This window comes from Macaca fascicularis, chromosome 6 (assembly GCF_037993035.2).
Source record: "Macaca fascicularis isolate 582-1 chromosome 6, T2T-MFA8v1.1".
NCBI classification, from domain to species: domain Eukaryota; kingdom Metazoa; phylum Chordata; class Mammalia; order Primates; family Cercopithecidae; genus Macaca; species Macaca fascicularis.
The window spans coordinates 70,415,573-70,430,130 of NC_088380.1; the positions used below are offsets into that span (position 1 = coordinate 70,415,573).

General features: G+C 37.5%; 1 protein-coding gene across 3 annotated transcripts in view; it reads right to left on the bottom strand.

Annotated features, from left to right (window-relative positions):
* The window catches only part of SREK1IP1 (SREK1 interacting protein 1), a 50,763-nt gene that overhangs the window by 26,912 nt on the left and 9,293 nt on the right, over window positions 1-14,558 (bottom strand). For 2 of the 3 annotated variants that reach the window (XM_005557004.5, XM_073993513.1), the window contains exon 2: window positions 9,594-9,641. The exons of the other annotated variant lie outside the window; for it this stretch is intronic. In XM_005557004.5, coding sequence (XP_005557061.1) covers window positions 9,594-9,641 — 48 coding nt within the window. The remainder of the gene's footprint in view (window positions 1-9,593; window positions 9,642-14,558) is intronic. 3 annotated transcript variants of the gene reach the window in all.

Here is a 14,558-nt window from a genome sequence, read left to right on the forward strand (position 1 = left end):
GAGAGACATCAGTAAACGCTTTCAAGATCATTACTTTATCTTTTTAGTTTATTGTTCTTGAGTTTCCCCTTATCGCCAGAAGTGCTTTTCCCTCAAGAGTCTGAAATTATAATGGTTCTATTACAGTAGGTAGCTAGCCAGGCATGAGTGGAGCAGGAGAAGGCTCCCCTACTCACAAAGGAACATCAGGCAACCATCAAGTGATGGTCCGGCAGCTGTCACACTGTCTTTCTAAAATGATAATTGGTCACAGCCAGTGCCAGGGAGAGGCAGTTTCTGAATAGGTAAAAATACCTGAAATTGATAATCAGCAGCTTCCAATAAGATTTCAGGAACTGGGCAAGTGGGCTCGAGCATGCGCATTAAGAGACAAAAATGAAGGAGTATGACCTTCTGGGGGCATTCCACCAGAAAAGGGAAGAAAAAGCCTCAGGTAAACACGTGTACAACTCTAGTAAACATACTGTGCATGCTCACCTCCCAAGCGTAGGCAGGGCACCATGCATAAGGGAAGAATGAAGGGAAAGGGGTGCAAGACGGTGGAAGTAAGTCAGCATGTAAAATGCTAGGTTCAAGGTTATATGGGGCCTTGACCTCAAGGTGCCAGCCTGGGCCTCTTCCAAGTATATATTCCTTTCTTTTTTTTTTTTTTTTTTTTTTTGAGATGGAGTCTCGCTCTGTCGGCCAGGCTGGAGTGCAGTGGCCTGATCTCGGCTCACTGCAAGCTCCGCCTCCCGGGTTCACGCCATTCTCCTGCCTCAGCCTCCCGAGTAGCTGGGACTACAGGCACCCGCCACTGCGCCCGGCTAGTTTTTTGTATTTTTTAGTAGAGACGGGGTTTCACCGTGTTAGCCAGGATGGTCTCGATCTCCTGACCTCGTGATCCGCCCGTCTCGGCCTCCCAAAGTGCTGGGATTACAGGCTTGAGCCACCGTGCCCGGACTAAAGCTTTTTAATAAACATCTACTCCTGCTCTGAAACTTGCCTCCGTCTCTTTTTCTGTCTTATGACCCTCAGTAGAATTCTTTCTTCTGAGGTGGCAAGAATAGAGGCTGCTACATACCTGTACAGATTCGCCACAGGTAACTTGGATACCTGCCACCGCTAACAGTTCCACTAGTGCTCTTTTGTTCATTATTCGTTGGGTAATATGAAATTGCCATTTTTGTAGGTAAAACAGTGGACTATCAGCAATGTTCAATCAAACATGTGTTTTTGCCTTATCCTTTTATTTTGAAAACTTCTGTGTAGTTATTAGTTTTATGTGTAGTTTTATTAATCACAACATGTAGTTGGACTTAATTTTTTAAATTTGATTTGATATCAGCACAATTTTTAACATTAACTTCTTAGCATGGGAAAAATAGTTCCTGCCTCACTGGAAGCAGTGTAAATTCACTCTTCATAGTTAGATATACTTACAAGGTGTAAGCTGAGGTTGCCAATTCTCGATTATTCGTTTTCTTCCAATTATTTTATGGGATTTCAAACACACTATATGCATTCTTGCTTCTTTCAGTGAGTGAAATTTTTTCTAATCCCTGCTTTATAGCCTTTTTAAGGAGTCTGACTTTATGTGAGGGGCTCCACCCTTGCCATACTGCCATTCCCAGGGCTTGAAAGCGTCACTCCACAGCTCTTAAACGCCTACCCAGTAGGCCTGTGGATCCACTGTTTTCAACTAAGATTTCCCACTCTGACTTCCAGCTCCTTTTCTTGTCTAGCACCTGGAGATTTCCCTTTCATTCTTTTGAGCTGGGATTTTTGTTGTTGTTGTGGTTGCTGTTGACATAACACTTTTTCCCTCCTGCATTGTTACACGTGTTTGTAGCAGAATGGAAGCCTTTCTGGGTTGGTTTGGCTGGCCTCTTTGATCAGAACTCCTGATGATACAGGTTGGGCATGGTGGCTCACGCCTGTAATCCCAGCACTTACGGAGGCTGAGGCAGGTGGTTCAAGAGTTCAGGAGTTCAAGACCAGCCTGGCCAACATGGCGAAATCCTGTCTCTACTAAAAATACAAAAATTAACTCGGCATGCTGGTACATACCTGTAATTCCAGCTACTCAGGAGGTTAAGGCACAAGAATCGCTTGAACCTGGGAGGTGGAGGTGGCAGTGAGCTGAGATTGTGCCACTGCACTCCAGCCTGGGCAGCAGAGTAAAACTGCCTCAAAAACAAAAACAAAAACAAAAAACAAAAAACCAAACAAACAAAAAAAACCTCCTGATGATCACTTAACATCCTGATGATGTACTTAAGCTAGCTTTGTACACAAACACCTCTCATCCTCTCATTGAAATGAATATTTAAAATAAATAAAATGCTTAAATAATGACCACACTGGTAGCAGTCTCTGCCCCACACCCATTTTAGCTTTGCTTCAAGCAAAGTGACCCTAAGGTGATAAGACAAATCAATTGCAAAATTATAAATAAAGTTTCTTACTGATTTTTTTTTTCTATTGGGGAATAAGTTAGTGAAGCCTAGGTAATAACTGTGTTGCAAATTACAGTTCTTATGGCTAGCAATCTAAATGTTCTTGTAGCAAACAATGTAGAAGAAAAAAAAAAGGTGGAGGACTCACCCTTCTTGATTTTAAAACTTATCATAAACCTATAGCAATCAAAGCAGTTGATTGACACACAGAACAGACACACAGACCAATGGAATAGAATTGAAAGTCCAGAAATAAACCCACACTTACATAGTGAACTGAGTTTTAGCAAGAGTGCTAAGTTCATCCAGTGTGGAAAGAATAGTCTTTTCAACAGATGGTACAGAGACAACTTTTCCACATAGGAAAGAATGTAGTTGGACTCCTCACCTCAGACCATATGTAAAAATTAACTAAAAATATTTTAAAATTTTAAAATATTAAAAATAAAATAAAATATAAAACCGTAAAGCTCTTAGAAGAAAGCATAGGAGTAAATGTTCATTACCTTGGATTTTGCAATGGATTCTTAGATCTGACACCAAAAACACAAGCAACAAAAGAAAAAAATTGATAACATGGTCATCAGAATTAAAACCTTTTGTGCAAAATTATCAGGAAAGTGAAAAGTGACAGAGTGGGAGAATATATTTGCAATCATCTCTCTGGTAGAGCTTAATATCCAGAATACATAAACAACAACTATAACTCAACAACAAAAACACAACCCAGTGAAAAAATGAGCAAAGGGCTTGAATAGACATTGTCTATAGAAGAAATACAAACGGCCGATAAGTACATGAAAAGATACTTAACATCATTAGTCATTAAAGAAATGCAAATCAAAACCACAATGAGATACCACTTCGTATCTATGAGGATGGTCTGAACTGTTTCTACTCATAACGCTTCTGACATCCAATGTGTGGGGTTTTTCCACACCAACAGCCAGTTCTCCAACTTTCTGGACACTAACTGGGTGTCCAACAATTCAATTCAATTCTGTTACTACCCAGGGTTAGCACAAGTTAAGGGCTCAGACCCACAAGACTATTCCCATTTCAGATTCCTATAGTGAGTCTAGGCCACCCATACTTCAGACCAGCTAGCTTTATAAGGTCAGGGGGTTCCCATAACCCCATCCTCAAATTCGAAAATTTGCTAGAAAAGCTCACAGAACTAAACAAAACAGTTTACTTACTATTACCTGTTTATTATATAGCACGGAACTTGGAACAGCCAAATGGAGGAGATGCACAGGGCAAAGAAATGGCATAGAGCTTCCATGTGCTCTCTGTATGCCACAATCGCAGCACTTCTATGTGTGCACAAACCCAGCAGCTCTCTGTACCCTGTAGTTTAGGGGTTTTTATGAAGGCCCCATTAGATAGGCATGATTGATTCAATTACTGACCACTAGTGATTACATTCAATCTCTAGCTCCTCATCCCTCTCCCCTTTCTGGAGGTCTGGAAGTGGGGCTGAAAGCTCCAACTTTCTAATCACATGGATTGTTCCTCTGACAACTGGCCCCCATCCTGAAATGATCTAGGAGCCTCCCAAGAGATCACCTTAATAGTATAAACTCAGGCATGGTTGAAAGGGGCATGATATGAATAATAAAAGATTCTCCTATCACCCCTATCACTCAGGAAATTCCAAGAGTTTTAGAAGCTCTGTGTCAAGAACCAGGGACAATGACCAAATATGTATTTCTTATGATCACAAATCGCTATTTTTTAAAAAGGAAAATAATGAGTGTTGGCAAAAAGGTAGAGAAATTAGAGCCCTTGTACATTTCTAGTGGGAATGTAAAATGGTATAGCTGTTACGAAAACCAGTTTCGCAGTTTTTCAGCCGGGCACGGTGGCTCATGCCTGTAATCCCAGCTCTTTGGGAGGCAGAGGCGGGCAGATCACAAGGTCAGGAGATTGAGATCATCCTGGCTAACACGGTGAAACCCTTTCTCTACTAAAAATACAAAGCAGCCAGGCATGGTGGCACGCGCCTATATTCCCAGCTACTTGGGAGGCTGAGGCAAGAGAATCGCTTGAATCCGGGAGGCAGAGGTTGCAGTGAGTCAAGATGGCGTCACTGCACTTCAGCCTGGGCGGCAGAGCGAGACTCCGTCTCAAAAAAAAGAAAACCAGTTTGGCAGTTTTTCAAAAAGTCAACATAGTAATTCTGCTCCTATGTACATACCCCAAAGAATTGAAAACATAGACTCAAACAGATACTCGTACATCAACATTCATTGCAGCACTATTCATAGTAGCCAAAATGTGGAAACAACCAAGTGTCTATCCACAGGGGAATGGATAAACAAAATGTGGTATATACATATAGAGAAATAATTTAGCCATTAAAAGGAATGATGTTATAATACATGCTACAACATGGATGAACTATGAAAATATTATGCTAAGGGAAATAAGTCAGACACAAAAGGACAAATATGTATGATTCTACTTATATGAAATATCTAGAACAGGCAAATTCACAGAGATAGACAGGTTAATAAGGACTGGGGAAAGGAGGGAGTGGAGAGTTACTGGTTAATGGTTACAGATTTGGGGCAATGAAAAAGTTTTGTAATTAGTAATGATGGCTTTACAACATTGTGAATGTATTTACTGCCACTGAATTGTATATTTAAAAAATGGTTATAATGGCAAATTTTGTGTTATATATATTTTAACACAATTTTTTAAAAAAGCAAATGAAAAGGAGCATGGCATAGTATTAAATCTTCCAGATAACCAGAGTTCATATCTCAGTTTTCCCACTGACTAACACGGTAACCCTGGGCCTCAGTTTTCTGATTTGTAACAATAACAAAAATAACAACAATTATTGAGGATTTACTGAAGCCAGTCATTGATCCAAATACTTGCATGAACTCATTTAATCTACACAACAACTCTATGGGATCAGGTACTATAATGATCTTACTTTACAGACAGGAAACTGAAACACAGTGATCAAGCAATTTGCTTAATATCACATAGCTAGTAAGTGCCAACAGAGGTTTGAACCTAAGTAATCTGGTGCCAGAACCATTTGTCTTGAATGTTCATAAAACTGGAGATCATGAAACCTACTCTACAGAGTTATTTTAAGAATAAAATAATATCTTTCATGCAGTTAGTACAGAGACTAGCACCAAATAGATATTTAGTACACGGTACCAGTTTATAACTATTTATTTCACTAATACAAGGAAAAGCATATTCTCCCCTTTCCTCCCTCCAGGAGTAGCTATATTAGCAAATGCCAAGTAATAAAAAAGAAAAAAACAAAAAACAAACAAAAAAAACAAACGCCAGTTTCATTTTGACTGCAGATAAAAATCTGTCAATGTACACACACATACACACAAACCCCTCTTGTTTTACAAATAGGGTACCCAAATGTCTACTTCTGGGCTTACAGAATATATAGACTATGCTAACAGCTACTAACTTAACCAGGCTTTAGCGCTATATAAAATCCTCAGATTTAAGAACACACAGCTATTTTATAAGCTTTTAAATTCCTAAACCCAGTTCATTCCACCAAGCTTCCACATCCCTAACATTTTGGTTCCTCCCCTAAAAATGCTGGCCTCTTCTGTAGTCATATATTCTTTCTTGAAGTCTTTTTTTTTTTTTTTTTCTTTGAGAGAGGGTCTGGCTCTGTTGCCCAGGCAGGAGTGCAGTGGCACAATCTTAGCTCACTACAACCTCTGCATCCTGGGCTCAAGCCAACCTCCCACCTTAGCCTCTCAAGTAGTTGAAACTACAGGTGCACGCCACCATGCCTGGCTAGTTGGTTTGTTCGTTTTTTGTAGAGATGGGGTTTCACCATGTTGCCCAGGCTGGTTTCAAACTCCTGGGCTCAAGCAATCTGCCTGCCTCAGTCTCTCAAAGAGCTAGGATTACAGGCATGGGCCACTGTACCTGGCCACCTTCCTTGGAAATCTTATCCTCATATTTATCTGTTTTATTTCCCCACTGACCTAGCTGATCATTGCCCCTTTCCTAGTCTTTTTCAATAGATTCTTAAACATGTAACTGCCCTATGTGCTCACATAATATTGCCACTACACTTAAGGGATATTTGGCTCTTCCTTGAGGGCATTTCTCTATAGTTAATTATCCTTTACCTCAGTATTATTAGTATTCTCCAGGCTTCTCAATATTGTTTCCAAGTAGTAATCCTTAACTGTCCACTCAGCTGCCTGCTGCAGGTTAACAGCCCCATTCATTGAATTTTTTTGAATCTGGCTCATACTCTAGCTCTTTACCCCAAGCCCTGCCTCGAGCTTGAATGGACAGCGTAGGTTGTCGGATAGCTTTTCTGGGTTCCCTGACATTCTAGATTCCACGGCCACACTATGGTCCTTGTTATCATCTGCAACTGTTTTATCTCTGAAATTTTAATAAGATTATCAGGCTGTGGTTGAGATACTGAAGATAAGGAAAGATTAAGCAAGTTCCTTTAAGAGGTATGACAAGGATACCTCTGAAGTTTGGAAGAAACTAGATGAGAATAGATACAGATGTTTTCAGGTAGTGATAGAAAGTAGGAGATCCAGCCTGATAATCTCAATTTTGTTTGTAAATTAGAAGACAGGATTGCCTCCTTATGTAGGGAGTTTGAGTAGGACAGGACAGTGAATGATTAATGTTTTGAGACAGGTACCAGTTTGGGAAAGTCACTGAGGGAAGCAGGAGAGGAAGTTGACTAAGGACAAATAAAAAATGCTAATATGCATGAATGTGTGGTTGTTACACTCAAGCATTGCCTGACTACTCTATGGGGTGGTGGGGGAGTGGTGTAACAACCCAGAGAAATAGTAACTTTGAGTCAGATTCGTTTGTCTGCAATGAGGATGAACAGGGGTATATAAAAGAGTCAGACTTGTAAAAGGCATTGCCTACCTTTGAAGAAGCAAACTATAAAAAATAGAAAATGCATTTCAGATGTGGTTTATATACACAAGACTGAACACCAATAAATAGACATACAAACAGGCAATAAAAAAGTGATGAATTTATATTTATGTAAATGTTAAAGGTATTTACATATTTGTTTTTATTTCCTGCTGCTATGATCAACCAATGGGTCTACTAATCTTTTAATCATACTTTCTGAGAACTATCATAATTATTTGAGACATTTATCTCATAAATAATCCCAAGGCCTACTGTCCTTGTAGTTTTTAAATATTCTGAAGTTACCAACTTAAAAAGAAATTCTAATAAAAACTCATTATTGAAATAACTCTTTTTCTGTGAATTTCTTTTAAGTTAATTTTGCTAAGGAAATTCTGCCACAGAAAGAGAGACCCATGTTATTTAATAATACATTCAAACTTCACTTGAAACTTTAAAAACGATAAATTCACTATTGACACATACTGAGAATAAGATCTTTTTCTATCAAGTATTGAGATTCTTTAAATTGTACAATCTGAATAACTATTTTTGCAACAAAAGAGAGAGCATATTTTTTTGTAAACAACTGAAAAATACCCAAACTTTTGTGCATTAAAAATATTATGAATCATCTTCTTGATCTTTCTCTTACCTCTATATAAAAATTTTGGCCCCGAAATAAAAGATAAGCTAATTTGTAAAAGCAATTTATATTAGAAAGACTTGTAAATTGAGAAGACCTTCCTCTTTAATAGCTGTAGAGATTTAAGAGCTGTAGAGATGTAAATTTAACACAGAAGGGAAATATTACTAAATTTTTCCACAGGAGACAAATCAGAAACTGTTTAATGACTAAATCACTAAAATCAAAGATCTAAATAATAAAGCAAAAATAACTAAATGTGGAAATATTGACAAAACTATTTGCTGGCTTGGCTTCTCCTAAAGAATTCTAATTACTGCAGATACTTGCATTGTTGTCTTAAATAACAATGAGGAGACTACATCAACAAATATTCTATTTCCAGAAAATGAATTTAATTGCTTTCCTCAAAGTCTTAGGTTAAAAGAAGTCCAAGTGTAGAGACTGATATTTGTAGACAGACTGGGAAATCCTTTCCAGATTTTGAAGTAAATGAAGCATTTGTAGGTTCTTAATTCTTGAATAAAGAAATGAGGCAGGTAAGTTGGCAATGATCAAAAGAAAGTAAACAAAGCTTAAGTTAGCAATGGTTGAAACAAAGTAAACAAAGCGGAAATAAATATAAACAAATTAAAAAATAGAAAAGATTTCATTGCACTCATTTCTTGCATGCAAGTACATTCTTCAGTTTTCATTTATATGAGTGATATATATATATAATTATATATGCAATTTTGCTACTTGAGCAAGCTTCCCTTGAGCCAGTTTTAGCTTTTGCTTGAAAGTATGTGACTTGTTCTCTCAGCATGCTTTTAATGTGCCCTTCTGATGGAGATTTATGCTGAGTACTCTTATCACACGTTCTTGCATGAACATCTTTTTGTCAAATCACTCTTAGTTGGTAAAACATAATAACTCTTCAATGAACTGCAGTGTATTAACAATCCAGGCTAATTTGCATGGTCTGCAAACAACTCAGAAAATAGCAAATGTTGTTGCCATAGCTGTTACTAAAGCTTTAGGCATTGCTACATTTAACTAAAGAATATTTACTTAGAGTATAAAATTACAAATTTATATTATATAATTATACATGCTTAAGTTTCCCTTTTCATTCAGTTAATCATAATGGAGATTAATAATTGTTTAAATCAAGTTTTTGCTCATGAGCAGAAATTCTGAGATCAATTAAATCTTTAAAGTAAATGTAATAAACACAAAAAATCTTCATAAATAGTTTGCATTGCCTCCACCTTTTCTCTTAGTATGTGGAAAGGAGGAAAAGAATAAGTATGTATATAGTTTTTAAAAAATATACTTTCTCCAAACTCCTTAATCTACTACTAACCACCTGTATCTTCATGCTACTTTTGCTAGTCATCAGATACATAGCTACCTGTTACTGGGTCTAAAGCAGGGAAGAAAAGTGAATATTTAGTGCTAACAGAGGAATTTCTGTAACAACTACATGTTAGCTTAGGGCTAAAGGACTATGCAACTGGGCCCCTGAAATCAGGATGCTGTGTTATATTGCCCAAAGAGGCCATGATTCCAGTATGAATAATGCAAAACATGTCGTCTTTTAGAATACTTACGGTAGCCACATTTTTTACAGCCTGCTCTGACACTGTCCTTGTTGCAACCTGAAATACAATTGGATAGAATTTTAGGAAGTAAAAAAAAAAATGCAAAAACTTAAAAACTTTATTGTATGAAAAAAGCTAAGAAAAACCATTTGTTGTAGAATTTCTTTTTTTTCTGTTGAGACAAGGTCTCACTCTGTCACCAAGGCTAGAGTACACTGACAGGATCACAGCTCACTACAAGCCTCCAGCTCCTAGCTCAGGCGAGCCTCCTACCTTAGTCTCCCAAGCAGCTGAGACTACAGGCATGTGCCACCACACCTGGCTAACTTAAAATTTTTTTTTTTTTTGTAAAGATGAGGTTGTGCTTTGTTGCCCAGGCTGATCTCAAACTTCTGGCCTCAAGCGATCCTCCTCTGGCCTCTCAAGGTGCTGGGATTGTAGGTAAGAGCCACTGCACCCAACAGAATTTATTTATTTAAGAAACAGCAACAACAAAAAAATCATCTCTAACCCAGCTTAATGACCTACTCAATTATATGACTCTTATAAATCAACACAAAGGCCAATTTACTCAAATCATTAAGATTTTTTTCTAATTCAATATAATAAAATAAGACAAACACACATGGCCAATAAACATAAAAAATGCTCCACATCACTAATCATAGAGAAATGCAAATGAAAACCACAACGAGATACCATTTCACACCAGTCAGAATAGCTATTATTAAAAAGTCAAAAAACAACAGATATTGGTGAGGCTGTGGAGAAAAGGTAATGCTTATAGACTGTTGGTGGGAATGTAAATTAGTTCAGTCACTGTGGAAAGCAGTTTGGAGATTTCTTAAAGAACTTAAAACAGAACTATCATTCGACCCAGCAATTCCATTACTGAGTATATATCCAAAAAAAAAAAAAAAATCATTTCACCAAAAAGAAACATGCACTCACATCTTCATTGCAGCATTATTTACAATAGCAAAGACATGGAATCAACTGAGGTGCCCATCAATGGTGGATTAAAGAAAATGTAGTACATATACACTATGGAATACTATGCAACCATTTAAAAGAACAAAATTACATCCTTTGCAGCAACATGGACCATTATCCTAAGTTAAGAATTAACACAGGAACAGAAAACCAAATACCACATGTTCTCATTTATAAGTGGGAGCTGAAACATTGGGGACTCATAGACATGAAGATGACAATAACAGATACTGGGGACCAATGGGAGGGGAGGGAGGACAAGGGTTGAAAAATTGTTGGGTACTATGCTCAGTACCTGGGTGATGGGATCATTTGTACCCCAAACCTCACCATTATGCAATATATCCAGGTAACAAACCTGCACAAGTATCCACTGTATCTAAAATAAAATTTGAAAAATAAAAGAAAGTTAAAAAAAAAATCTAGTAAATAGTTAACAGTTTAAACATTCCAGGAATTCTACAGCACTGAAGAAGAAATTCCAGGGTACTCTGGCCTGTCCCTCAAATGTAAAATAATTTACTTATTATTTTTTATATATATATATATATACACGGACATTTACTTTTTTACATATATATATATATGGGCATTAAGGTTAACAAATATTTTCCTGTTTTCCATTAGAAGAAAAAAAATCTAATTTCTTATAGGAATTGGTGAAATTCCAGAAGACTTACTGTAATTGCTAGGTATTATAAGAAATACCTAAATTCAACACTCAAATTTTGACAAGAGAAAAACTAGTCATATATCCATCCAGTTCTGATAAATATTTACAAATACAGTAATCCTGTATAATTAGTAGCACATGCAGGCAATGTTGAAGATATAAATACCAGAGACAAATTAAAACTGATTTCTTTTTATTGTGATAAAATATAAACAACATACAATTTACCATCTTAACCATTTTAAAGTATACAATTTAGGTGTATTAAGTACATTCACAATGCTGTACAACCATCATCACTATTCATTTCTAAAACTCTTTCATCATCCCAAACACTAACTGTATTCATTAAACAACTGACTATTCCCCCTTCCCTCTAACCCCTAGTAATCTCTATTCTACTTTCTGTCTCTATGAGTTTGTCTCTTCTAGGTTCTTCATACATAGGGAAATCATACGATACTTGTCTTTGGGGCCTGGATTATTTTACTTAGCAGAATGTTTTCAAAGTTCATCCATATTATAGCGTGTATTAGAGTTTTATTCCATTTTATGGCTGAATAATATTCCATTGTATGCATATATAGTTAAAACTAATTTTATCCTCCAATAGTGGCTTCAATCAACCAATGAAAGCCCCAGTATAGTATTATGTCATTTTCTGGGTTTTTTTTTTTTTTTTTTTTTTTTTTTTTTTGAGACGGAGTCCCGCTCTGTCGCCCAGGCTAGAGTGCAGTGGCACGCAACCTGGGCTCACTGCAAGCTCCACCTCCTGGGTTCACGCCATTCTCCTACCTCAGTCTCCTGAGTAGCTGTCACTACAGGTGCCCGCCACCACGCCCGGCTAATGTTTTGTATTTTTAGTAGAGATGGGGTTTCACCATGTTAGCCAGGATGGTCTTGATCTCCTGACATCGTGATCTGCCCACCTCGGCCTCCCAAAGTGCTGGGATTACAGGTATTATTACATTTTCTTGGTAAAGGGCATATAATTTCCAAACCCTTGAAATGGAGAAATAATCCTAACTAAATATTTAAATACATACAATCCAAACATAAAAGTGTTAATTTAAAAATAAATATAATTTTAAAACTATTTCTTTGGTGTTATGAAGTTAAAAATTAGTTATTTTCCCCTTAAATTTTAATATTGTTTTAAAGTATACATTATTGAGGTGGGGCATCATGGCTTACGCCTGTAATCCCAGCAGTTTGAGAAGATTCCTTGAGGCCAGAAATTTGGGGCCAGCCTGGGCAACATAACGAGACCACATCTCTACAAATTTTTTTTTTAATTAGCTGATCATGGCATGTGCTTTTAGTCTTAGCTACCTGGGCGGCTAAGGTAGGAGGATCACTTGAGCCCAGGAATTCACGGTTATAGTGAGCTATGACTGCACCACTGCACTCCAGCCTAGCTGACAGAGGGAGACCCTGTCTCTAATTATTCTAGTAAAAGTACAGTCTCTTCTACTATAATACTTGTTTTAAAAATGCAAATATTGTTCTAATGTAATTGATACATTAGGGAAACATTTGAGCATAATGTGACTTTCATCCACATAAAACACTAAGTAAATGCAGAACATTGCATCTAGCTGATCTGAACCACACAGGAGTATACAAAATACACAAGCACATATATCTCAAAACATTTCTAGTGACCTCAGTTCACCAAAAATGTTGAGAACATCCATTCACATCTGGCGTTACAACTTTTTATGGATTTCTTATTGCCCTCTTACTGCCACTTCATAACTCATAAACTGCAACTCTTCTGAAGTTCACTTGCACAGCAAACTCCAGGTCTTTTAAAAGGTAAAGTGTCATATTTATTGTAATATTTATGCATTTTTTTAACCAATTAACATGTGTAAAACTGTGCTACTGTTTCTATGAGATTCCTATCTTTTTTGAGACAGAGTCTCGCTCTGTTGCCCAGGCTGGAGTGCAGTGGCGTGATCTCGGCTCACTGCAAGCTCAGCCTCCCGGGTTTACACCATTCTCCTGCCTCAGCCTCCTGACTAGCTGGGACTACAGGTGCCCGCCACCATGCCCAGCTAATTTTTCTGTATTTTTTTTTTTTTTAGTAGAAATGGGGTTTCACTGTGTTACCCAGAATAGTCTTGATCTCCTGACCTTGTAATCCGCCTGCCTTGGCCTCCCAAAGTGCTGGGATTACAGTCGTGAGCCACCACTCCCGGCCCCCCCTTTTTTTTTTTTTGAGACCGAGTCTTGCTGTATTGCCCAGGCTGGAGTGCAGTGGAGTGATCTCAGCAAACTGCAACCTCCGCCTCCCGGGTTTAATTGATTCTCGTGCCTCAGCCTCCTGAGTAGCTGGGATTGCTACCACACTCGGCTAATTTTTGTATTTTTAGTAGAGATGGGGTTTCACCGTGTTGGTTCCTATCTTTTTTTAATGTGTCATTGAAGCTTTTGTGCATTGTGCTCTAATCCCATTGTTTCCCCGTAAACCCTGTCATAGTTAAAAACAAATATGTTACATTGTAGCAGTATTGACTGGAATAAAATCAAATGAATAATATAATCTGAGGGTCTTTCATTATGAAAACAACTGCATGTTGAAAAAAAGCTCAGAGAACTGGAGTCAGTGTTAAATCTATTTCCACAGAAACTGTAGATGCTAAAACAACTGAATAAAATTATGCTAAATGCATCATTACTATTACTACAACAGAATAAAAATGTTCTAATAGACAGATCTGAAATAATCTTATCTCAGCATGCATTAGAATTGAATTCATGACAAAAGGCACTGATAAAACTCATCATTCAAGTATCCCATAGTTTTAGAATAAACAAACTATGAAACTTTTTCTTGGCAGGTCATCTTGTTTCCTAAAGTTGAAACTTTTACATGACAGGGAAATATAACCAGAATTCTAAATAAAGTACTTTATATCAGCTAGTTCCTCACCAGTCTTTGGTTAAATTATTATTTCAGCTTCATTAGTCTTTAATTTTCATGATTGGGCAACTGAATGCTTCTACCCAAGAGTTTGAATCTGAGGCAACTGACTTAGTAGATCTGAGACAAGTAACACAATGAAGTGGGGACAGTTAATTCATTCTGTTGTCAGGATCCAGTTTCCAGGGGCACTGATGTCACTGGCAGTAGCAGCCCTAACCAGGTCTGGGCTTGTGCAGGATCTTGGATATGGGTTCCCTGGGTCATTTCTATTTTCTGACCCTTATTATGCAGGCTTTGCCTAGATTCAGTGAGCTACCTGATATCTTTCCTTTTCTACTTAACTAGTCAGTTTCTATTGTTTGGAATAAGGACCCTG